Source organism: Schistocerca nitens, chromosome 6 (genome assembly GCF_023898315.1).
Source record: "Schistocerca nitens isolate TAMUIC-IGC-003100 chromosome 6, iqSchNite1.1, whole genome shotgun sequence".
In the NCBI taxonomy this organism is placed as follows: domain Eukaryota; kingdom Metazoa; phylum Arthropoda; class Insecta; order Orthoptera; family Acrididae; genus Schistocerca; species Schistocerca nitens.
The window spans coordinates 110,685,306-110,711,564 of NC_064619.1; the positions used below are offsets into that span (position 1 = coordinate 110,685,306).

The 26,259-nt window shown below is 40.1% G+C and overlaps 1 protein-coding gene across 1 annotated transcript in view; it reads left to right on the forward strand.

Moving 5' to 3' along the window:
• The window catches only part of LOC126262982 (odorant receptor 2a-like), a 157,853-nt gene extending 137,781 nt beyond the window's left edge, over window positions 1-20,072 (forward strand). The window contains exons 4-5 of the mRNA XM_049959932.1: window positions 7,111-7,269; window positions 19,825-20,072. Coding sequence (XP_049815889.1) covers window positions 7,111-7,269; window positions 19,825-19,917 — 252 coding nt within the window. The 3' untranslated portion in view covers window positions 19,918-20,072. The remainder of the gene's footprint in view (window positions 1-7,110; window positions 7,270-19,824) is intronic.
• The last annotated feature ends 6,187 nt before the right edge of the window (window positions 20,073-26,259 follow it).

Here is a 26,259-nt window from a genome sequence, read left to right on the forward strand (position 1 = left end):
TCAGAACTTAAGTCCCATAGTGCCCAGAGCCATTTGAACCATTTGATAAAATAAATATACTTGGGAGGACAGCATGTGTTGCGACGCTGAGAAAATTGAGGTCCCCAGCGACGGACACAAGCTGGGGTCCCAATATAATGTAACGAGCTGGTACCTTAGATAGAATAGGTGGAAGCAGCTGTAGCTTTACACGTCTGTAGGCGAGCTAATCGGACACCTGGAATTGCTGTGAGGAGACGTGAAGTAGCTTGTGAGGCTGAAAGCCGTGCGGCCTCAGAACCAAAAGCTCGTCGCGGCTAGGTGGCCCACAGTGGCCGCTGCAGCAAGCTAGGGGCGAAGATAAGCACCGTCACAGAAATTGGGTATTTAAAAGTTGGGACTTCGGATAGCTGTTGTTCGCACGGCCTTTTTGCAAGAGACAATGCTCAAAAATAGCGCAATGGCGGAAGATGTGACTTCTTACAGTGCTTTGAGACTCTGTAGTAATTTACCGTCAATTATTAAAGCAAACCTGATTACATCCGCAGTCTCACGAAAATGAGGTGCATGCAATGACACAACTATATTTCAGTATATTTAAAACCACAGAAATTGATATTAGACACCAAATTAACCTTCTCAGAATGGACATCTGAAATAACAGTTGTTAAACGCTTCATGGAATTTCAGCACATGATACCCCAGGTGACAGCACTGCACTATAGCAATAGTCTCTGAATGCTACGTATCTGTAGCAATTTTTTCACCTGATTTATTACATTCTTTGTATGTTTTCATTACGCAAATATTTGTAAGAACGTCACCTTCTCCACAGTTGCACAGCGAATGAATGCAACATGAATTCCTCACTTATCTTCATACTTTTGTAGTCATATAATGAAGGGCTAACTATTTTGCTAATGAATTTATTTAATTGTTTATTGCAAGTGCTATTAGGAAACTGTGCGTATTTAAAGGTGGTCAGTCTGTAATGTTAAAATATAAAAATAGTGATAGGTAAAAAATGTACAGCAGTCTGCCAGTGTTATCGTATTCTTAATGACTCAATAGTAGCGGTTGAAAACACTTTTCTAAAAATGACTCACAAGAATGTTCTTCATAGTGCAATATCTTTTAAGTTAGCCCGACACAGATCAGTAATTAATAAACTAGCTCAGTTCTCAGGGTAGTTACGTAATCGTCGATAGTTAATTGTCCTTTCCTTCTTTATCCAACACCATAGATATTATTCCAGGCTCGTGAGAGGTCGTGTGCTTATTCCACCAGAGAATATTTCACAAGTCTGTTCGATGTAAACTACTGCAATACTTAACTTAATATCGTGGTTTCGTCTCGATTCCCCAATACAAGATAAAAAGAGTAGCATCTGTAAATGAAATCCTATAATGGAACTGGAATCCTGTGACGAGACCTTTTCTGCCTGGGATGTTATCTCGTTATATAAAGAAAAGCTGTAAGCAAAAGTTGTAAAATTATTATCAGAGGCCGCCGGGCTCGTAGGATCTGCAAGAGAGGTAATTGTCCTAACCGACGGTACGTCTCGTAGATGAGCTAAAAGATAAATGTTAAAGATTGTCTAAGATGGCTCCTAACAATGAAAATTCTTTGTTAAGGCCAACATCTACTTAGGAAAATCCAGTTATCAGACTGCAAATCGATTTACCGCGTACATAAATTCTTTGGACAACATAACCATTATATTACTCTGGTTTTAAGTACAACTTACATTATTAGCTGGTACAGCAAGATGAGCTTTACACAAGAACGTCCTCTTAGGTCCGAATCCAAGCAGATAAGCGAATGACAAAGGAAAGATAGTTCATGCATAGAAGCGCAAGTTTCCATGGAATAGCATGTCCATTGTACTTCTGTCTCTTCTTCCTTGGCGTAACTTATCGGTTCTTTATAGAATTCATTGTAATATTTTGTTTACATTTTTTAAAACACAAGACCACCCAGGAGACACAGTACAAGCCTCGTGAGTTAGCTGGCACCAAAGTTCAAAACAGACAAAAGGCACTTCTGTCAAGAAGGCATAAGTAACAGTTTAAATAAAATTTAACGAAAATTTGCTGTCATTTAACATCAGTACATTTGCGAAAAAAACTGGTTTATTGATTTATGAACCAACTACTACTTATATTTAATGTAAATGATGTGAGTGTTCATGACATTTCTTCATTTAAATCTGTTTATAACTTATTACTTTAGTCCAGGAAAGGTTCATATTGAGTCTAATGATGCCAGTAGAACGTAAGAAAGACGTGTATTTTGAGGAGGTAGCCTTCAGGTAAAGGAAAATCAGACAGTATCAGAACACTACAGAAGTGGAAACCGGGTCTGTTCGAGTGAAGAGGTCAAGGGGTGACTCTGGGCATTTTTTTGTTTATTTTGGAAGAAGTGAGACCTCCCTGTGGTAATGGGCATGATTGGTTGGTTGGTTGATCTGGGGCAGGGGACTGAACAGCGAGATCATCGGTCCCATTGGATTAGGGATGAGGAATCAAGTCGACTATGCCCTTTCAAAGGAATCATCCTCGTGTTTCCTCGTGTTTGTCTGAAGCGATTTAGGGAAATCACGGAAAACCGGACGCGGGATTTAACTATCGTCCTCCTGAATGGGCGTCCAGTGTGCTGACCACAGCACCAAGTCGCTCGGTAACATGCATGATTCAGACTTTGAGGTGACCCATTCTGGATGGTGAACAGCCGCTATGAGACTTCAACTTTGGATAGGTGTTGAAGGGGACACTTGGTTGTTTGTTCTGAAAGCAGCAGACCTACCAATGATGTTGTGTGATATTTCTTCCTGTTCGAGACACTCTGGGTGGTGAACGGTCGCTACAATTCTGATGTGACTTAATGTTTTAAGACATCCGAATGTGCTTCAGAGGAGGATTAACTTTTTCCTCTTGTATAACGGAACAGATAATGAACAATTTTTTGTATCACATATGTTAATATGTAATCATCATGTTCAACTCTGAACTGTTTTGGGCTGGTAAATATATTGTGGATTGTGATTGAGGAACTGACATAGTTACCGCATATCTTTTATGATTATTTAGTATAGGTTTTCGCAACGCTATCAGCGCAGCTTTACTGTATTTGGTAAGGGTAATTTTCGTCTGGATTTTAACTGAATATCATGGGTCACTTCCAGTTTGTTTAAGATGTTCTTTCTTTAATAACCATTATTCGGCGTAGTTCTCTATCGCTTACATGAATTACACGGTAAAATAGAACTCTTGTTGTTAAATTATTCTTTTAACTTTTATTTTGTATTTCGGTTCATTTTATTAACTCGCAGTTCTAGCCAATACATAGAATTCTTGACTGCAAAATCATAGCTACAGGTTATTATTTGCAGCGAATGAGCTACGGCTCATGAAATCAGACGTGCGTGGATCGACCCTATGACTAAATCAAGGTATTCTTTTTCAACAGAGCCCTGTGTAGCCCAAATACCTAAAGTACGATTAACTACAGGTAAAGATTCTACTGGTTTGCTTGTGTGGGAAGCTGTCTAGAAGAATAACTCGGCAGATGTAATCGTTAGATACCATCCGACAGACTCGGGCAGAACTCATGTCATTTGATTTTTTTTTCACATGGTATATTGCAAACCATGTATGAAGGGTATCAGACGGATGCCATATTCCTTGACTTCCAGAAAGCGTTTCACTCGGTGCCCCACTGCAGAGTCCTAACTAAGGTACGAGCATATGGGATTGGGTCCCAAGTATGTGAGTGGCTCGAAGACTTCTTACATAATAGAACCCAGTACGTTGTCCTCGATGGTGAGTGTTCATCGGAGGTGAGAGTATCATCTGGAGGGCCCTGGGGAAGTGTCGTAGGTCCGCTGTTGTTTTCTATCTACATAAATGCTCTTTTGGATAGGGTGGACAGCAATGTGCGGCTGTTTTCTGATGATGCTGTGGTGTAGGGGTGTTCATCGGAGGTGAGAGTATCATCTGGAGGGCCCTGGGGAAGTGTCGTAGGTCCGCTGTTGTTTTCTATCTACATAAATGCTCACTCGTTGAGTGACTGTAGGATGACACAAGATGACTCGGACAGGATCTGTGACTGGTGTAAAGAATTTCAGCTAACTCTGAATATAGGCAAATGTAAATTAATGTACATGAATAGGAAAAAGAATCCTGTAATGTCTGAATACTCCATTAGTAGAGTAGCGCTTGACACAGTCACGTCGATTAAATATTTGGGCGTAACATTGCAGAACGATATGAAGTGGGACAAGCATGTTATGGCAGTTGTGGAGAAGGCGGATAGTCGTCTTCGGGTCATTGGTAGAGTTTTGGGAAGCTGTGGTTCATCTGTAAAGAAGACCGCTTATAAAACACTAATACGACCTATTAATGAGTACTGCTCGAGCGTTTGAGGTCCCTATCAGGTCGGATGGAGGGAGGACATAGAGGCAATTCAGAGGCGGGCTGCTAGATTTGTTACTGGTAGGTTTGATCATCACCCGAGTGTTACGGAAATGCTTCAGGAACTCGGGTGGGGGTCTATAGAGGAAAGGAGGCTACTGAGTAAATTTAGAGAACCAGCATTTGAGGCTGACTGCAGTAAATTTTACTGCCGCCAACTTACATTTCGCGGAAAGACCACAAAGATAAGATAAGAGAGATTAGGGCTCGTACAGAGGCATATAGGCAGTCATTTTTCCCTCGTTCTGTTTGGGACTGGAACAGTGAGACAAGAGAGAGGTACACTCCGTCACGCACCGTACGGTGGATTGCGGAGTATGTATGTAGATGTAGATGTAGATGATTTGGCCAGGAAGCCCGTGTGTGGGTTTCAGACTTGTACTCATCTTCAAGGTGAACTTTGAGCTGGTAAGCGGCTTTCATTTTAATAAGACGTTTGTTGATTAGTAACAACAGCAAAAGTGCTTGGATGTCTGTAAAACTATGAGAATGACCGTGAAACATGGATTTCCTTGCATGCAGACACAGAATCATGTTCATATCGGTAAACGGATATGCTCACGGTTTTTTATTTCTCAGAACATATCGTCATCGGTAGCATAGTGACTAACCGAATGTCCATATCTTATATGTGATGTGATCAAGGTGACAGAAACTTGCAACAATAGCAGGTATTGATTTTTTGCTTCAAGTCATCTAATTCACGGAATTCCACGTGATCCAAGCACTGTTTCATTCCAGTGTGTCAGAAATGCGTTACTAAAGTCTTCGAATTGCAGTATGTCAAGTGTTATTGAGATTTTAATAATACGAATTTTGCTTCACAGGGATGTAGATGAGAATATGTCGGTCGAGAAGAGTTGAAACACGGTGGAGAAACTAAACTGCAGAGGAATTGAAGATCCGTTTACGAGGTCCACATTGTGTCACTTAAAAAGTACCCAACACGAAGAACGTTTTATTATTGCCTGTGTAAATGTTGGTGACAATCCCAAGACACTTGTAGAGAGGTTGTGATTATAAGCCAGCACTTATAAATGATAGTTCAGGTTTTTCGACTGTCATGCAGGGAAGCTCGATTTAATTTCCCCTACTCCTAGAAATTTCCTTCCTTTTGGGAGGACTCAGCAGGTCTACACAAAGTAAACACTGAGGCTACAAATGTCATGGTATAGCGACACGCGCATATACAGATGACGGTAGTATCGCGTACACGAGGTATAGGAAGGCAGGGCAACGACGGAGCTGTTATTTGTACTCTGGTGGCTCATGTGAAAAGGTTTCCGACGGGATTATGGCTCCACGACGGGAATTAAGAGACTTTGATCGCGGAATGGTAGTTGGAGCGAGACTCATGGGACATTCCATTTCGAAAATCGTTAGGAAATCGATGTTCTGAGATCCACAGTTTCAAGAGTGTGGCGAAAATACGAAGGCAATGTCTCGGAGTGTGGACTCATCAGTGGCTGACAGCCTAACGATCGAGAACAGCGGTGCTTGCGTAGAGTTGTCAGCGCTGTCAGATAAGCAACACTACGTGAAATAACCACAGGTATGTATGTGAGACGGACGACGACCGTATCTGTTAGGCCAGTGCGGCGATATCCGGCGTCAATGGGTTAAGACAGCTGACGATCGACGTGACTGCCTTTGCTAAAAGCAGGACATCGCCTGCAGCACCTCACCTGGGCTCTTAACCGTACCGGCTTGACCCTAGACGACTGGAAAACGGTGGCCTGCTCAGACAAGTCCCGATTTCAGTTTGTAAGAGCAGATGGTAGGTTTCGGGTTTGTCTCATATCCCACGAAGCCATGGAACCAGATCGTCAACAAGGCGCTCTGCAAGCCGTTGCTGGCTCCATAATGGCGCGGGCTGTGTTTGCGTGGAATGTTCTGGGTCCTCTGGTCCAACTGAACTGATTACTGGCTGGATATAGCTATGTTCATCTACTTGTAGCAGCTATTCATAGACTTCATGTTCCCAAACGATGATAGAATTTTTGCTAATAACAATGCGCCAAGTCACCAGGTCACAATATGCGGCTGGTTTGAAGAAGATTCTCGACAATTCGAAGGAACGATTTGGCCACCCATATCACCCAATATGTATCCCATGGAACATTTATAGGGCACGATCGAGAGGTGGGTTCGTGAACAAAACACTGCATCGGCAACACTTTCGCGATTATGGACGGCTGTACGGGCAACATACCTCAGTTTTTTTTGCTGGCGACTCCTAACGTCTTTTTGAGTCCGTGTCACAACGAATTGATGCACTACGCATGACAAGAGGGGTCCGACACGACATTAGGAAGTATCATATCGACTCAGGCAGTGATGCCAATTGAGGAGCTTTTTGAATGAGACGTAGCGACTACAAGACCTGGAAAGGCGAAAACAACCATCCATTTAGAATGCGTACTAACCCATAACACATGGCATGACTCGGCGATCTTGTCGCCATCATCCATTCGTCTCCACCTGACCAGGGAATTTAGTTTTATTTGCCAGAAATGCCTGGTAATCAATAACTCTACAATACTCTTGCGACAAAATAGTAATAAAACCATCGTTCCCCGTACTGAGGTGGGAGTAGCGTTTCAAACTTCTTAAGCATCCTCATCAACACAATAGATGGGACCATGTTGTGGTGTTTCAGAGCGAGCGTGTCAGCGAGGCAGCCATGGGCTGTGGCTGGACAGAAGTCAGGGGCCGCCACTTCAAGAGCTCTGCCCTGATCCTCATGATCCGCGCTCAGCGACCGCTCGCCCTCACGGGCAGCAAGTTCTACGTCATCTCGCTCAAGACGTTCGTGCAGGTAACATTTCTCTGTAGCGTTGCTTATAAGCGCAACAGATAAGTCTTAGTCCCTATCAGGTGGCGTCATGTTAATATTTTGTAACACTTCTGATAGCCTTGATTATTGGATCTCCGGCCGCCATGGTCGAGCGGTTTCAGTCGCTTCAGTCCGGAACCATACTGCTGCTAAAGTCGCAGGTTCGAATCCTGCCTTGGGTATGGATGTGTGTGATGTCCTTAGGTTAGTTAGGTTTATGTGGTTCTCAGTATAGGGGACTGGTGACCTCAGATGTTGAGTCCCACAGTGCTTAGAACCATTTGAACAATTTGATTTGATTATGATCTCAATTAAGTAAGAAACAATCTAATTTCCTTTCTTATTTCCCATATCATGCTGGAAACAATCATTGACGATTACATCCCGTAGTGCGAGGATCTTTCCAGATTTCACCCGTTGTTCCAATAGTCGCACACATTTTATGGGGATTCAATTTGCGTGATATATAGGGTCAGCTAAGGTATGATACGTGCATGGGTGTTCATTAAATTAGGATCTACACCTACATTTAAAACTCCGCAAGCCACCCAACGGTGTGTGGTGGAGGGCACTTGACGTGCCACTGTCATTACCTCCCTTTCCTGTTCCAGTCGCGTATGGTTCGCGGGAAGAACGACTGCCGTAAAACCTCCGTGCGCGCTCGAATCTCTCTAATTTTACATTCCTGATCTCCTCGGGAGGTATAAGTAGGGGGAAGCAATATATTCGATACCTCATCCAGAAACGCACCCTCTCAAAAACTGGGCAGCAAGCTACACCGCGATGCAGAGCGCCTCTCTTGCAGAGTCTGCCACTTTAGTTTGCTAAACTTCTCCGTAACGCTATCACGCTCACGAAATAACCCTGTGACGAAACTCGCCGCTCTTCTTTTGATCTTCTCTATCTCCTCTGTCAACTTGACATCGTACGGATCCCACACTGATGAGCAATACTCAAGTACAGGTCGAACGAGTGTTTTATAAGCCACCTCCTTTGTTGATGGACTACATTTTCTAAGGACTCTCCCAATGGATCCAACCTTGCACCCGCCTTACCAACAATTAATTTTATATGATCATTCCACTTCAGATCGTTCCGTACGCATACTCCCAGACATTTTACAGAAGTAACTGCTACCAGTGTCTGTTCCGCTATCATATAATCATACAATAAAGGATCTTTCTTTCTATGTATTCGTAATACATTACATTTGTCTATGTTAAGGGTCAGTGCCAACCTGTGAATATGACTGTCATCAACTTGGGTGTTTCCACAGTGCAACTCAGACTAACTGCTGGTTAAACGTCCCGTTCGGCCGTCGGTGTGCACACTGTTCCATATCAGTTGAAGAGTGGCAAAATCGCGACCCTCCGGACTACGCTACCCTCACCCAGTTAGCTCCCGGTCACTTTCTTCGTTGTTTGACAAATAGAAGGCGTGCGACTTTGTGTGCCAATGTAAATAATGGCCTTGTGCGAGGTACCCATGACAAATGTCCATTACGCCCAATGTAGGTTCCTAATCGTGACGATTAGCATTCAGTAGCAGCAACAATATTGTCAATGAGAAGGTTTAGAATTTGCTTCTGGTCCCTGTTGATTAGAAGGTTTTGACGGACACTGTTCCTTCGACATGTTACGTGGCTAAGAATGGTACAGCATTCCTTGTAGACATCTTGGACATTCCATGTTAATACGGCTACAAATTCCACTGTTTCTTTGACGAGAACGTCATGGGGAACGTTCAAATACGACAGCTTCTACACACACACACACACACACACACACACAAACATACACACACCATTAGACTGTTACGATTTATGTCAGCGGTGTAGGGCTACATGAGTACCCAGTACCAGTTCTACTGTTGTGTTGGCTGAAGAGCCAACACCGTGTTACTAGAGGCGGCCGAAATGCATGCGTTTTAGCTCACGCAGGCTGGCGTGAGGAGGGAAGGACTATACTGACGTGAGGTCTGGAACATGACAAGGAATTAGAATTCAGAAAGCGGACGTAATTAGTTTGATACTTAACTTTTATCCATTAATGATGAACGTCGCTCTTGACGGTACATGATTCACAATATTATCTGTTCGCAATAGTAACTGAATATGGCACCTTGCTAAGTCGTAGCAAATGACGTAGCTGAAGGCTATGCTAAACTGTCGTCTCGGCAAATGAGAGCGTATGCAGATAGTGAACCATCGCTAGTAACGTCGGCTGTCCTACTGGGGCGAGTGATAGGGAGTCTCTGTAGACTAGACCTGCCGTGTGCCGGCACTCGGTCTGCAATCACCGATAATGGCGACACGCGGGTCCGACGTATACTAACGGACCGCGGCCGATTTCAAAGCTACCCACCTAGCATGTGTGCTGTCTGGCGGTGACACTACATCTACACTATCCAAAACTCTCAGTATTAACCAGCGTGCTTTTTAAGTGGTACGTTCATGAAATAGACCGAAAATGTCACCTTTAAATTTATTTGTTATTTATTAATTGACTCAGGACAATAAATTCACGAAGTTTTAATGATGTAATCGCATCCGATGTGCTCGAAAAATAATCTTTGACATGACCTTCCTGTCACACCTACTTTCTGAAGCAACACTTCAATAGATACAGTCTCAGAGCTTTAACAAATCTACATTCACAAGGAGAGGCTTCAAAATTTTATTCTGGATGTTGAAAAGGGCACCAACGTGTTTCTGGTTGTTCCTGTGCTTCCAAAAAAGGGTGTTTATGGCAAAACGTGGAATGTAGATGAGACTCTAAATCCACTCATATGGAAACGATGACCTAAAGTCATATTTCCGTCTGTTACAGTTGTCAGAATTGCAACTTATGTCGCAGTTCTTGTATTTAATGATGGGAGGTACGAAGGATGAAGGTATTGGATAGGATAGGCTCTAAAATAGGAAATTATACTCAAGATATTTTGAGAAAAATAGAGCTACAGTGTCCAACTGCAGCTGAAATGTAACTGATGACCTGGTAAAAAAAGAAGACAGAAAACTGGGAATCAAAAGATAAATCTTGAAGCGAAAGAGGACCCTGAATGCAAATATGTGGCTTCTGAAGAGGTTACGTAAGGAAAATCGTGAGGTTGAACTTTCCACTGCAATTTCTGATCCTACCGTTTTTTAAAGTATATGTACATTCCTTCAGAATCTATGAATCGTGGAATTATGAAATTTTGTACTCTTATTTCTATACACATCCGTAAATCTAGTCTCAACATAAAACTTGAAATTTTGAGTGTAAGTTGAGATGTGGGCAAAGGACTTGGAATTTTGTATGAATTTTAGATTAGACTTACAGATTTGTAATCAAAAATATTAAAATTCTCTTATTCTGTATATTCAAGAAATCTCATGAGAGAAGCTTACTAAACGCAAAGAGATTAAATACAGAAGATGTTTAGAAATATATAAATGGTTTCAGGGAGGAAGATACATATTCTATCTTTTGTAAATGAATATTTTAAGTTCAAAAAAAAATTAAATACACGTAATCCAAGATACTTAACAGCTAATGTGTTAATTTAATGGTAAGAATGTCATTCTTGTATCTTCAAAATGTGGATTTGTTGAAAATTGTGGATTTGGTGCATTTTATAAATTGGGCTTGTTTTCATGAATACCCCCTCTCAAGACGGTTACTAATATTTCGTCCAAAAGACTGGTTGATTTATAAATAAGAAAGAGGTCAAAATTCCATGGGGTATGTAGTTAATTACTGTCATCATCTAGTGCAGAAATTGAAGCCACGAATCCAGATCAGCAAAAGTCCACCATAGTTACTCTTGAAAAGATAAGTTATATCTGAATTTCTTTCAAATTACTCAGTTTATTGTACTCATATTTTGTGCATAACGAATGTAACTATGTGCCATCATCATCAGTTTCCTGCTATATTAGCAGGTCCTTAGCCATTATATTCTCTGCAATCCATTGCTTCCTTCTTATGGCTGCTGTATGTTATACCGTCCATCACGTCGTCCGGTATCTGAAATTTCTTCCTTCCTCGCTTCCTATTCCCTTGTACATAACTTTCTAAAATTGTTTTAATCAGTCCGTCATTCTTTGTTAATATACGCCCAATACTATTTCCTTTTTGTTCTTTTTATTACATCTAGTAATTGTCTTTTCTCTCCCGCTCTTCTCTGTATCTCTTCATTTTTTACTCTGCCCATTCAACTTATTCATTCCATCCTCCGCCATGTCCACATCTCAAAAGCCTCCAGGCTTTCTCTGCCTTTCTTCCTCAAAGTCCATGTGTCAGCGCCATACGGAAGAATACTATGTGTACATAGGTTTTTTTTCATATCGTCGATATCCAATGTATGGCTTAAGCGTTAAAAACTGTTGAGAAGTACCTTCTTGTGATATTTTGGGAGTCATTGTAACACAGAGCACCGGTACTTAGAAATGACGATATAAACGTACTTTTTACTTAAATGAATTTATGGTAGAAATGGTAGAAATGGTTCTGAGCACTATGGGACTTAACAGCTGTCATCAGTCCCCTATAACGTAGAACTACTTAAACCTAACTAACCTAAAGATATCACGCACATCCATGCCCGAGGCAGGATTCGAACCTGCAACCGTAGCGGTCGCGCGGTTACAGACTGAAGCGCCTACAACCGCTCGGCCACGCCGGCAGGCCTAAACGAATTTATAACAAGGTGTATAAAAATTCGCACTTTTAATCTCAGCCATATATTTTATTTTCTGAATCAGCATTTTTTTTTCCTTTTGCGTTCGATACTTCTGAATCAATCGTTCAAGCTATCGCTGATGATGGAGATCAGTGGATGTTGCACGCTTCGTAACATTCTTTGGCTTACGCGATTTTATTGATATATTATCTTCGTAAGCCGATTCAGCTAACCGTTAACATCGATATTTTTCTGGCAGAAATGAAGTGTATTGGTTACCATACCGCTTTCGTAATTGCTTATGGCCACACAATTATTATGCTATTCAGTTATTTTAGTTGTAGTCATTTACCACTTTCTTTCATTATCTGTAAGAGGACAAGTTCTTTCAAAGTGGAGATGAAAGTTTTGTAATCTGTGATTATGTATTACTCCACATCAATAGTTATATTACTAGTACTTCAGTGATTTGGGGTGAAGACCGTTTCCTGCCTTCTTATGTGAAGCTCTATAAGCGCAAAATTAAGTTCACAGGGCAGACAGGAGTGGCTTCTGGTCTGGAACATGCCTGTTATAATTCAAACGTTCACTACTCAATAAAGAAAGTAAATAATTCACCATAGTGTCGTTGTGGTTTAAAACTGTATAGCAATCTGTGAAAACGTATAACGGTTTTATAGTTCCAATGACGTGGCTGTCTAGGAAGTGGTGCAAAAATAATAGTTTACGTGGGCATTTCTGTGCCAGTAAATTCAGTATACGCATATGTACATGCATTGTCGTCTCACATGGGATGAAATCCTAAAACAAACAGTTCCGTTAGTGGCATACTGGAAATGCTACAGAGGATGCGAGGCCTAATAACAGCTGTTTCTGATAACCGCTGTTTCTCATGATTCCATACACAAATATTACTCGGGTTAGTACTTCTGTAAACTCATCTGCCCTATAATTTTCACATGTAGGTCAGACTCAATATACCTCGTCCTCTTCTGCATTTACTACAATGAGCCAATCTCAATAGATATGACGTGTTGCACTAGTACTTGTAAACAATCTCCTTTGCAATAGATTCGTCTACTACCACCACGTTAGACAGCAGGAGAAAATACTCACTCAGTAAGCAGAAATATCATGCGCGGAAGGAAAAGCCTGCCATTGGACTACATTTGCTCAGTCTCCTATCTTTACCTGCAGTCACGAACAGGCCACTAAGCCGCATTACTTGAAACTGTTCAATATGAATGGTCATTTATACAAGAACCACTTGAATGCCTTACCCAATAGTAACCTAAACGAGTTTTCCGTGGAAAGTGGCACATAGAAAACTACCAAAAGTATAAGCGAGACAATCCTACGTAACGAAATTTGCAATGCTCACAACTTTAAATACCGTCAAACTGCCTCAGAATAATTTTTTATTTCTAAGTTAAAATTTTCAGTTATTATTAATTTGATGAGAAACCAGCTTTTACTGTACTCGGAGGATTGGTGAGTACGTGTTGCTAATTCTTTGGGATAAGTTTATGTTCTTTATTAATACTGGCAGAACCACTACTACAAAGTCCAAAGACGCTGGTCCTAATGTGATTGACCCAGAGCCGACAGGTAACTAAATCCACACCACAATAGAGTAGGAATTTGAAAAAATGAAAAGGAGGGAGGTTTGGTTTCTTACTTAAACACTTGAGAAAATCAGTAATTAATATGGAACAAGCTCATCTGTTCTCTATTTATTAACTCTCTCTTCATAATTAGCATTTGTTAGCACATCACATTAATAATGCAAATGCAGTTGATTTAGCTTCGCAAAATGGCTGATTCTCGTCCGTAAAATTACATATGTCTACTACTGTCTAAGTTAGAATCTGAGTGTTTCATCATTGCTTTCTTTATCGTTAGTAAGTAGTCGAACGATTGCATCGCAGGACCAGAGATAACAACATACGCAGTGTGCTCTTTAAATGAAGGTTAAAATAAGGGGAGATGGCGGTATAGAATTACGCTGTACGTTGTTTCGAAGCCAGAGTCGCCATGTTAGATGCCCCAAATCATAAGCATACTGCTTTTTACAAGGAAATGGTTGAAATAGCTTCTTACTCGTGATTTCTGTAGTGTGCAAGCAACAGTTGTTTAAAGTAGTAGATATTACAGTCCACGCTAATGATGTATTGTCAGCAAGGCACTTTCAAAGCTTTTTCTGGTCTTGAATTTTATCTTCATTCATGTTTAAACACTTCAAATAACAAAGAAGAGAAAAGATGATGGGAGAAGAATGCTTTCGTAATCCATTTAAATCTTCTTCTGCTGTGGTTTCGTCAATAACAGTTGATGCTCTAATTCCAAAAAAAGCTTATTTGCTTACTGGTATTGATCCTTATTCATCACGATTTCAAATTTCAAATCATTTTTACAGCTTGTTTATTCACGCTTGCAAAAGCTTACCTACGTTATCTTTGCTAGCCCACAAACGTATGCAATAAGGAAAGAAGTAATCGAGGCTATTATGACTTGTAGATGTCCGCAAAGTGAAAGATTCTTGAAACGTCGAAGAAACAGAACTCTATGGAGGTATACCCCCTGCAGAACTGAGTTATTATTTTATTAGACTGTCAGTACGTCATTGCCCATGTTGTTTACAAATCTCATCACTTCGAAATCATCCCCATGAAGTGTCGTTCACTGTGCGGCAAATACTAACTAAAAACGATAGATTCAATGTTGAATTCCTGTTCCAGCAATTTGCAATTCAATAGATGTCAGGAACAGGTAGTTCTGATGGTATGAATCAGCATTCAAATTAATACGTTCTATATCAGTTAGTGCAAAAGACAGCATTCTGAATAAAAATACTAGTCTCAATAGCCTAGACACCGTAAAATAGATATTTTGCTTGAATAACTTTTTAACTCGTTTTTAGAACTGGTAGCCTAATCATCTTACTCAGGGAGTTTCATATATAATGTAATAAAAGATTTAATTGATAGTTTGTGGTTTGAAACGAAATAATTATAGTTGTTCAGCAGTAAACTATTTGTTTCATTACCTAGAATATTGGTAGCCAGGACTTTGTCAGCCAGTCTTCACAAATAACCACCTTGATTTTATTTTTGAATTTGATTTTGAAGTTTTGAATGTGCATAAGTCTAGACCATACTTTGTGGTAAGACAATAATAATACAGGCATTCCATACTGCCATACAACTATTGCTTGTATATATTCAGTTATCCATTATACAGGAGGCCAAATTAGGTACAACCTACATCTTAGATACAGTAATAAAGTTTAGCGTGCGTCATACGGAACATTACGTTTGAGTGAAGAATAACGGGAATAACGACCAATGTGCACCAAAATTTAAAATTCAGTTTATAATGCAGTATTTTGGAGGAACAGAGCTAAAATAATTTGGCAAGATTTGTTTTTTTGTAAAAACGACCAAGGTGTTCGAAAATCTGTGCTAAAGGTTTGCTTTATTTGAGAAAAACGATCAAGGCTCACTGCATTGTGAGGCAAACGATCAAGGTACATTTTCTACTAAGAGCTTTTTATTTTTCCTTTGATGTCTCGCTTTATCATCCTGTAGCTTGATGTTATTGGCGTTCCAGCAAGTTAGGAATTTTACACTGCTTAGAAAAAGTCGATATAAAATTGCGTCATCTTGTGCATTCAAAGTAGGCGGGGAAAGGAATATTTCTCGCGAAGTTGAGCAGAAACAGTCATCACAGTTACCGGGAAATATCGGAGATTGAAGATGAACGTTCCTGCCCTATGCAGAGTACAAGGGAAGAAAAAGGTGTAGCGGCGTATTGTTGATTCTTGATAGAGATTACAGGCCATGAGGCTGACGAAATACATGTGACTGAAATATTTTCAGAATGTTCCATTTATAGAAAGGTATAGATTAATGAAGGAATTCAAACACATGACTTGCTGTGACACAGAAACTCACTTGTCAGGACTTATCAGTGTAAATCCTTTGACGCAAAGAAGACCAAAGAAAAGTCGTGATTTCTCCTGTGTTTACGAGGTATATATTGATAGAGACGAACGATTCACGATGTTCGGGTTTGTCAGCCAGGCTTCTTGGCAGTGCATGACATCACCAACAGACGTCTTATTACCATTAAAAAAGCACTCGCTACTGAAAGGTAAGCACATGTGGAGACCAGAGGAAAACACAAAAAAACATAAAGAAGAAATCGTATGTAAAGTGCGTCAGCACATACAGTCGCCGAGAGGCCGCAGATCCCATTATAGCAGTCACGATACCATACGTTTACATTTTTCAGAAGTAATGAACATTCGAAACTTGCAGCTGTTGTATTGTATTGAACTGGGAACCTAGAAACGACGGAGAGACTTCGTCCCCGCTATAGCCCTCAGTGATTCACAATCCCATAACAATCTACAGCAGTCCACTCGCACCACCGCCGCCCCACACCGAACCCAGGGTATGTATGTTTTGTATGTTCTACTTTAACTGGATTCCTCTAACTAATGATTGGTTGCTGATCTCTTACGTATTTTTTTATTTGTATCTATATTGCATTGGGATCATAAAAACAACAAAAAATCTAGGCAAAATATTTTTCAATTTTCTCTGAAGTAATATTATCACTGACAAAAATATAATAAAACCAATTTCAATATTTAGCGATGCCACCCTTTGCTGCAGTAGGAGTTTCTATGCATTACAGCATGCTCTCAATCCATGCCTATACATTTTCTTGGAGTTCATTCTTGTGATGCCATTTTCTGACCAGACAATCATGCAACTGACGCTTGGTGGTGATCACTTCCTTCACTATTGCCCGTTTGATGAGCTCCCACATGTTTTTCTATGGAGTTGATGTCTGGGGAATTGTCTGGCCAAAGCAAAACAGTAACATCTCTCCACCCACAAATGCAATAACAGTTCTGGCTTTGTGAGAAGGTGCCGAATCATACATAGAAATGTAGTCGTCATGATCAGAAAATCCATTCATTGAGCTGTGGCAGTAACCTAGTCTCTAGTACTCACTTTATTCATTGCCCATTCTACAATGTGTAGGCACTTCATTTGTCTGAGATGACAGACTACGTCACGACACTAACCTGGTGTTTAACCCTATCCACAAGGCAATCTACATGGACTTGTTCTCCAGGGCGTCTTCTGAGAAAAGAACTTTGGTCAACATAAATTTGAAATGCTGGGGAAGCACACCCGTGAAATTTTAGAAATAACAGCAGAAAATCGTTATTGATAAACTGCACTTTTCAAGAAAGTCATACTTACTCGACCCCAGTCTGCAACAGTCATATTTCGGTGTTGTCACCCCCATTCCAGTCGTTTCATTTTCATATTGTCGGTGAGATTCTATTTGACCAGACGCCTCCGAACTGTCCGCTTCGAAAATTTTATACCTTCGTCGTTCATCATCGTAGCCATACTAGCAACATTCATTTTATGATTTTCGAGGCAGATGTCCACGGTTTTTCGATGGATACGAGAAGTATTGATCCTTTTCCTGCTAAATTTTCCTACACGGTCTACTCCGAGAGGTCAATTTTAATCTTTCATTTTTAATATTAATTCCGTTGACGACAGTGTTTGAAATCTCTGCAAAAGTTGCTGAATCTCTTTGGGAATGTGTCGAATTCTGTAAGGACGCTACATTTTCTTGGAGAAAAGTTCGACTTCTTTCCCATTCTAAAACAAAGCGTATTTGAGGTTACTACGTCGAGCTGTTAACAAAAATCTCAATCCATAGGCAAAATCTACAAGAATAGGTTCCCAGGCCTGCTATCGAGTTTTTGAAACTATCTGTACGGTGACGTAGGTTAAGATTTCAAGTATCACACACTGCAGCCAATCATCGTAGTGAGCCGTCGCTTTGGAGTAACTGACGAAGAAAGGTTCGACATTTTGTGTGACAGTCAATAGCATTGAAAAAGTCGGGTAGTATAGTTTGCTTTCGTGGTATAATGTGTATAATAGAGCTTCACATGCAAGTCGTTGTAGCTCGTCAGATGCACTATATTTTTTATCATTTGTAAATCATTATCGGAATGATTTTAATCATAATTTTTATTCAGTTACTTGTTCTAAATGTAACTTTTTATTTCTGTTCAATTGTCACTTCATTTTAATCACCATATCAAGTTTTCCATTTGCTTAATCTTTCCTTATACCAGTCTTTTTCCAGTCGGAATTTTTGTGAATAAGAATTTAATTGTAAATGTCGGATATAATATTCAATTATTTCGAAATTGAGATCTAACAGTTAAAAAAACCAAAGACGAAATAATATCTTTATATTTGTGCAGTGATGTGAAAAAAGTATTTTTGCTACCAGATATGCAATTTTTTTGCACGTTAATCGTCAGAGGAACATTTAAAACATAACGTAAATAACTACTGCACTATGTAGAAAATAAAGTAGATGAAAATTTAAATGAAAGACGCGTTTATAATACAAGCGAAATTCAAGCGAAATGATAAATACATGAAATGAACTAATAATTTGAACGCAAAACAGCGTGATAAAACAAAACAAATTAAATGTAAATTAATACATAAAATTAATTACAAATACATGAACAAAAATTTCAAGTAGGGGCAGAATGATAGAAAGAAAAATAAGTGGATATTATGGTTACAAGTGTGTGACAAAGGAATGGAATTACAATATTACATGTAAACAAATTAATTGAATAAAAATAATGATCAGTCATATTGATGAAGATTTGAAAACAGGAAAGGTTATTATAGATGACAGGATTCGAACGCACAACCTCCTGCCTGGGAAACTGATATCCTACTCATTATACCATGCAAGCAGACTACATACAATAACTTTATGAACGCTATCGAGTATCACACTAAATTCCGAATTGGTTTTCGGCAATTACTCTCAAACAAGGGTCCACCTGAGTTAATGGATGCAGTGTGTGATACCTGGGATCTTAACTTACTTCACCGTACAGACAGTTTCGATAATCGATAGCAGCGCTGGGGATCTTTCCTTGTTAGTAAAAGTCCTGTAATGAGAAGCATTAATTTATCTTTGATTACTTTAGATACGAGAACTGGTGAAATACAAATAGGTAGTATTGAAATCAACGATACAGTAAAATGCACTTTTTAAAGAACAATAAGCGAACGAGAAGAAGCATCACCTAACTGACAAATGTCGCATGTTCATAGTGCTGCTGCTTGCCACAAGCAATAATCATCACACCAGCAGCAATCTCAAAACAAAATAACCCTTTGAAAATCACTTAGTTTGATCACACAGTTGTCTTAAACTACAAATCACACAAATATCAGCTGTATCCCTACTAAAGTGGCCACCTACTGTAACTCTCCGATGGGACTAATGGACGTTGTGATACGTGAATGAAGTTAAATTCTGCGCCGTCGAGTTTCGGTTTATTGGACATTTTATGAGTGGGTGGAGGGCGAGTGCTTCTGCTGGCAAAACGCAAGGATTAAAATACCGTGAAATAAATGCAGTAAGTGCTTCAAGGTCCAAAGCTGTCGAGTGAAGCGTTTAGATGGTACAAAGCTACCTGGCTTTATTACACCGGAATTCTCAGTTAATTACACATTAGACTACGAGTATTGGCGCCACTACCGCTCATGCTTTCCCCGCTGTCATTCCATCAGCAGCACTCGAATATAAATTGAAACGGGCGCATTTCTGTGAATTCTGTCTCTTTCGTAGAAATTACTGTAATTCTGACATGTTGGTGTCCACGAAACGAAGGAATCTGAAGTGACATGCCATAGAACACTGTGATGAATACTCTAGAAGCTCACGTCCAATAAGTTCAGTGTACACGATTCCCAGAAACGTTAATATCAAACAGATTTGTCGATGTTGCAGCTGCTGAATGCGTCCTACTCGTTTTTCGCTGTACTCCGGCAGCTGAACGAATCTGGGCACCGTGAGGAAGAGGGCGCCCTGACATCGCTTTGAAGAGCACCTCGATCCCATTTTCCGCCGCACCGCTGCAGCTACAGAGGGGGAGGTGCTTTACTGCTTCACTGATCATGGACCCGCTCTAATTTCTGACATTTGTGTAGGAGACTACCAGCGATCAATATACTTTTTGTCCTGTGATTTTCTATCTGTGTGCTTTCTCCATTATTTCTCTTTCCTGCTTCCATATTCTTTTCCCCCCCCCACCCAGTGTATTTGTTCCCCCAAATCAGTGCTATTTTGGTTTTCAGTATTGCAGAGTTCTACACAACGCTGTTCATATTGAATAAACGTTAATACAGTAGATAATGTATGTATAAACTGAAAATAAATAACGTAAATTAACTCCTAATCTTTTACTTCTTTATTGACCTAAGGTTGTTTACGAGGGCATCTAGCGTTTTTTATTTTATTTTTTGTATTTCGTTTGCCCATCTGGAAGCTCAAAACACACCCATTATCACTGTAAATTTTTAGCACGTATCCTCTAAATCAGGATTATATTCTATGATTTTTCCAACGAGAGATTTTTTGTTCCTTTATTCACCAGTCTATGCAAAACGTCTCATTTTAAGTACTAAAACACTATACATAACATTATGTCCTAAAACGGTTGGAATATGGCAAAATTATGCCTGAAAGCGTTTTTGAAAACTGGGTTTTCTATTAATTATCCAAGTTGTAGGCACATTATTCCTAGGATGGATGAAAAATATTGAAATTTAGTAAATATTAGTATTTACATTTTAGAATCGTCACACCCTTTATTTAACTCTTGACTGGCTGCATGTAGTAGTAGCCATAAAAAGGAATATAGCTTAAATTTTCAAAACCTATTATCTTTCATTTCTTCTGCGAAATAAAGGCTTTTAAATCATCAATACTTCAGAATATAAAAGCAATTCTAAATTATTTTTAATCACAAAGTTTACGGTTGCAGTAATTTCCGCCAAAACCAATTTAACTCTTATGTGCCTATTAACGTACAGGAAGTACAACGTCTGTTTGGCAACTACCCTCCTTTTGGCCATACATGAAATTCAGGAGGAGTTAAGACGACTATATTACATTCATCTTAATCCTATAAATTTGTATTACTTCTCATCACAGTCACCATTAAAGTTAAATCATATCATCATTTCTCTTAACGATTAGACGATTTCCCTCGTCATAAATTATGCCGTCTAAAACTGCGGCCAACCCATGAGAAATTCTTTGGCTGAGTAGAAGTATTAAGAGCAAGCGGCTGCTTCACGCGGATGAAGAAAGAGCAACCACTAGCAGCCGTATCTGGACTGTTGAGGGGATGATCAAAAATTCTCTTTACAACTGACGCCGCAGTTCTTGAGCTTTCAAGGCAGAATGCTGCCGAAAAATATCGTGCAAAAACACGAGACCCGTTGTCAAGAGTAGCAGTTTTTGAATGTGTCTTCAGTTATCATAAAGTCTCACAACAGGCTTCAGAACTGTTTACTCTTACATGTCTCATCAAATCGACAATCAAAGTTTCTTTACCGTCCGAAAAGCATTAATCATAACCGTTCTGGTCGACACTGCTTGGATTTTAGTTATTTATTTTCCGTTTTGCTATGCGTTATGAACTCTAAGCGTTATGAACTCATTCCATTAACTGCTGTATGGTCTCTGTTTTAGCCCAATAAACCCACGTTTTTTTCACCAGTCATAATTTTGTACAACAGACCATCTGATTCCTAATGGCAACGAAAAACGGGATGCCGAGGAGTTGCCATCCGATGAGGTCTGGACGACTCAGAAAGAAATTTTGGAACCCAAAGATCACACAGTACTTGCTACATTAACTGATTAATAACCGTCTTATGCAAAACACTCTGAGAAATCAGAGATAAAGTGTCAGATGATTTACATATAGTGACACGACAACTTTCCCGAAAATTTGTATTTCTCTTTATACTGTAAAATTAATTTTTTATAACGTTTATCATCTGTGAGGCAACAGTAATTATCGAATTAGAGGATGGGACTTTTCGTTTTCGCAGACAAATAAATAATACTACCGACAATCAGTCAATACTGAACGGGATGCAAAAATCAATGAACAAATATGGTGTCTGCGCAGTAATAATTTGCTAATAAATGTCGACCAAATTGCTTAACAATAAGAACAGTTTAAGGTTTTTATAACTGTCAGCTACTTTTGTCTATGTAATAAACTACATGCGTATATAAATGATTAAATTATTAAACGAGAAATCACTTGTGTAGCATCTGTAAGAGGTGAGTACTTATTAGTGGAATGGCTTTTCTAATTTGCGGATATTTTACTGGGAATTTTCGCAGTAATGTAATTCATGAAACTTTCACGTGTACTAAATAATATGATGAAGATGACGTTTACTTCAGTGTATGTATAATTTCAGCACAGTTATGTGGCTCACACTTAACTTTTCTACGTTCGTAACAAGCTTTAAACACTGTGTGCGCTAACTAGCAGTTGTTCTTGGTGATAGGAATCCTGAAGTGGGGAGCGAATACTTAGTCCATTCAACAACTGGAAGACATAGTGTGCTTCAACTCATGCGACAGTGGCACGAGGCTCATTACCTGGGACACATCGAAGGAGATGTTCATCAGAAGCACAGTTTTGTACACACAGAAACTTTGTTTACTCATATGGTACAACTGATGATCATACAGATCACTTTGCAACTGGTATCAAAACAAGGATCCGGGTGTTGGACAACATGGAATGTGGAGTGCTGAAATGACCACTTCCATGTACAAACCTTACTAAACGTACAGCTGAAAGCTGAAATCAGAAAGTATCCAAAGTATGTAGTGGGCAACCACTTCTATACACCCAAAGACACAACAAAGAAAGACGAATTGCCACCACCTTCACTACATTCAATAATCAGATGATGAGGCTGAAGGAGAAAAAACGTCCAGGAGAAGATGAATCTCGGCGGTCGTCACTCGAGCTGTAAGGCAGAGTCTCCAGAGGAGAAATCATTAATGAAGAGGATTTTTGAGGCGATCCCAGATGATTGAAAGACAAAGGTAATCTAACCAAGTAAGTTGACAAATTGGACTGCTTCAAGTGCAGAGTGATCGCCTGCCTGAACGCTTTCTATAGGAGTCTGTCCATCTCTACACTGGATGGAAAACAACCGTTAGCAGAGGAAGTGACTGGTGAATATCAGGACGGTTTCAGGATGGCCATTCGAAGTTGTACACCATCTACGTACTACAACAACTCGCCAAGAAGCTATGGTGATAACGCGTAAGATTTTGTGTGCTTTTCTGAAATTTTAAGAACTCAGACGACTGAATTCACGAGGAGAAAGTAGTGACTTGCGTAACCGAATCTGGAATACCAGAGAAACTCGTTAGCCTAATCATAGTTCACATCACTAATACGAAAGTCAAGAAGAATCTCCGGAGCTAAGTCACTTAGTGTTCCAACATAATCACAGGGCTGAAACCAGGAGATGATGTGTCACCGATATTTTTCAACCAAGCTCTCGAGCTGATAATGACGGAAGCTTTCCATAAGAACTGAATACGCTGAGAAAACCGGGCATCTCGAATTTGCCGACGACGTGGGCCTGTTGAGCAGATCTAAGGAAGAAGTAAAGCAGATGAGCGGCAGCGTGGAGGCGCCAGCGAGCAAGATCGGTCTCCTTGTGAATGAGGTGAAGATGAAGCATAACTCATAACATTTGAAGAGGCCCAGTACAGCTGCTGGTAGTCGGAACCAGATCCTATAGAAGGCAACATAATTTTAAATATCTGGCAGGGATATTTACAGAGGACCCTTCGCTTTAGACAGAGATCAGAGGGAGGATCCAAATTGCAAACCCATCAAACTTCAGTCTCATTCTGCTATTTAAACATTGCAGTTACTCAAAGAATTTCAGACTACAGTTGTACAAAGCACTGATCGAACCCGTACGGCTGTATGGTTACTAAAGTTTGACTGTCCGGAAAAAATGCTTCAATAATCTTCTTTTACTTCTAGTGGAGATTCTAGGGAAGATATATGATCCGCAACAGGACGAGATTACTAGGAATGGGTTATCAAAAATAAATGTAAAGTGTATGAGATCTACGACAATCCAGTTACTGTAGACCTGATGAGAAGTAAATGACTTGTATGGGCTGACAATGCCGCTCTCATGAATGAAAAACATGGCCTTTGATATTCATGGATTTTTACTCTCCGCAGCTGCACCGGATTAGTGGACCAAAGAAAAGATGTAGAGACTGAATCCATGAGAAGTTTCTACAAATAGGAATAGAAAGTTTTCGTCGGCGGAAAGCAAGAAATAGAATCCGTTGAAACTTGTAGCAGCACGCAGTCCCGGTAAATGTGTTTCAGATCAATTTGATTGGATAAACACTTCCATAGAACCCTTATCACTGTGAGATACAGTAGACGTCCTATGCTCAGTACATGGCATCACATGCACCAGTCATCTATAGATGACGTAATTGACTGGGAAAGAGGTGAAAGCATGAAACTTCAACACCACTCAAAATGTATAGGGACAATTGCAAAAATCTGTAACACACCGATAGGAGTGCTCAACTATGTATCGTACTCACAAGGAACCCATTGAGTGCAAGGTCGCAGAGGCCAATAATGTTTGAGGCATTCCACGCCCCTCACATTGTCTACCATACTACCATAATATTGGCTGCTAATGGCAATAGGGAGTGGGACTGGAGGTATCCGATGGTGAGCGCAGCATGAGGCTACGGAGAGTATTTGAACTGCTTAGTCGACGAGTTACAACAGTGCTACCGTGCTTGTGGTGTTGATACGAAGTGGAGCAACGGCAACGAAACCAAAGCAAACATTCCATTGTGTTTACAACAACAGTTGCGGAGGCTGACACTTCCGCAGAAAGGAACCCAAGGAATGTGGAAGAGTGAGAAATAAGTGGCAGATGAAATATTTGCGTTTCTGCAAGATGTGTCATTGCAATGTGTGGTGTCATAAACGTTCAACTGTACAATGATGACTATACGTGCTTAACTAGTCAGTGTGGTACAGAAACTGGTATCGAGCTATGTAGCTCATCACCATCAATGGAGGACAGGGAGCCACGAATCCAGTCTTCAGTGAAACGTTGTAAAGGACAATCCTTGGCCAAGGAGTGGGTACTGAACATAATTATGCACACTGAAGATCATCCGTAACATTGTAAAATAAATTATGGACAAATTACGAATAAGTTCTCAGCAATGTGACCGTGTAGCGCAAAAGAAAAGCTACGGATATTTAACGGAGGACAAGGCGCACCTGTTTCAAAAACTGGTGTTTGCAAGTTTCAAGGATGCTCTATACAATTTACAGGATGTCCATAATAGTGACGTAATACGTTATGCACATCAAACTGCGTGCGAGGTAGAATACAGTGATTTCAATGGAAGCAGAGGATTGTTGTATAACTGCAAACACTGTTACAGGAAAAGAAGATGTAAGATAACGAATTTCAAAGTGTGAACCTGACGGTGCACAGAAGTCTGTGGAATCGCATCTAAAATTTGTAGACGAGATAAATACCCCATCGTTCATTCAGGAATTTGTTTTCAACTCCGACCAATGGAGATTTGAAGGGGAAATGCATATGAGAGGAACCCCGGAAATAAGAAGCAGTAAGAGAGTTGTATCAAGATCAATTAACATCATCGCCTTAAAGCATTCATATACAATTATGCCGACTGTTAATCGGGATGGTAAATTGGTTGGGAAGATTTTTATTGTGGTGTGAGAAGTTGGAGATGTTTTACACCGGACGATTCTTTCTTGTGTGCATTATCTTGCAATGGCAACGAATTGAAAAAGGGGCGTCAGGGACCTACAACTATGTAATGGTCAAAATAACGACTTATACTTGATTCTGTTATATGTATAGAAGTCGTTCTCCGTTATAGCGAACTGGCCTCCCTGAGAAGTACACTATTGGCCATTAAAATTGCTACACCAAGAAGAATTGCAGATAATAAATGGGTATTCCTTGGACAAATATATTATACTAGAACTGACATGTGATTACATTTTCACGCAATTTGGGTGCATAGATCCTGAAAAATCAGAACCCAGAGAAACCACCTCTGGCAGTAATAACGGCCTTGACAGCCTGGACATTGAGTCAAACAGAGCTTGGATGGCGTGTACAGGTACAGCTGCCCATGTAGCCTCAAAACGATACCACAGTTCATCAAGAGTAGTGACTGGCGTATTGTGACGAGCCAGTTGCTCAGCCACCATTGACCAGACGTTTTCAATTGGTGAGAGATCTGGAGAATGTGCTGGCCAGGGCAGCAGTCGTACATTTTCTGTATGCAGAA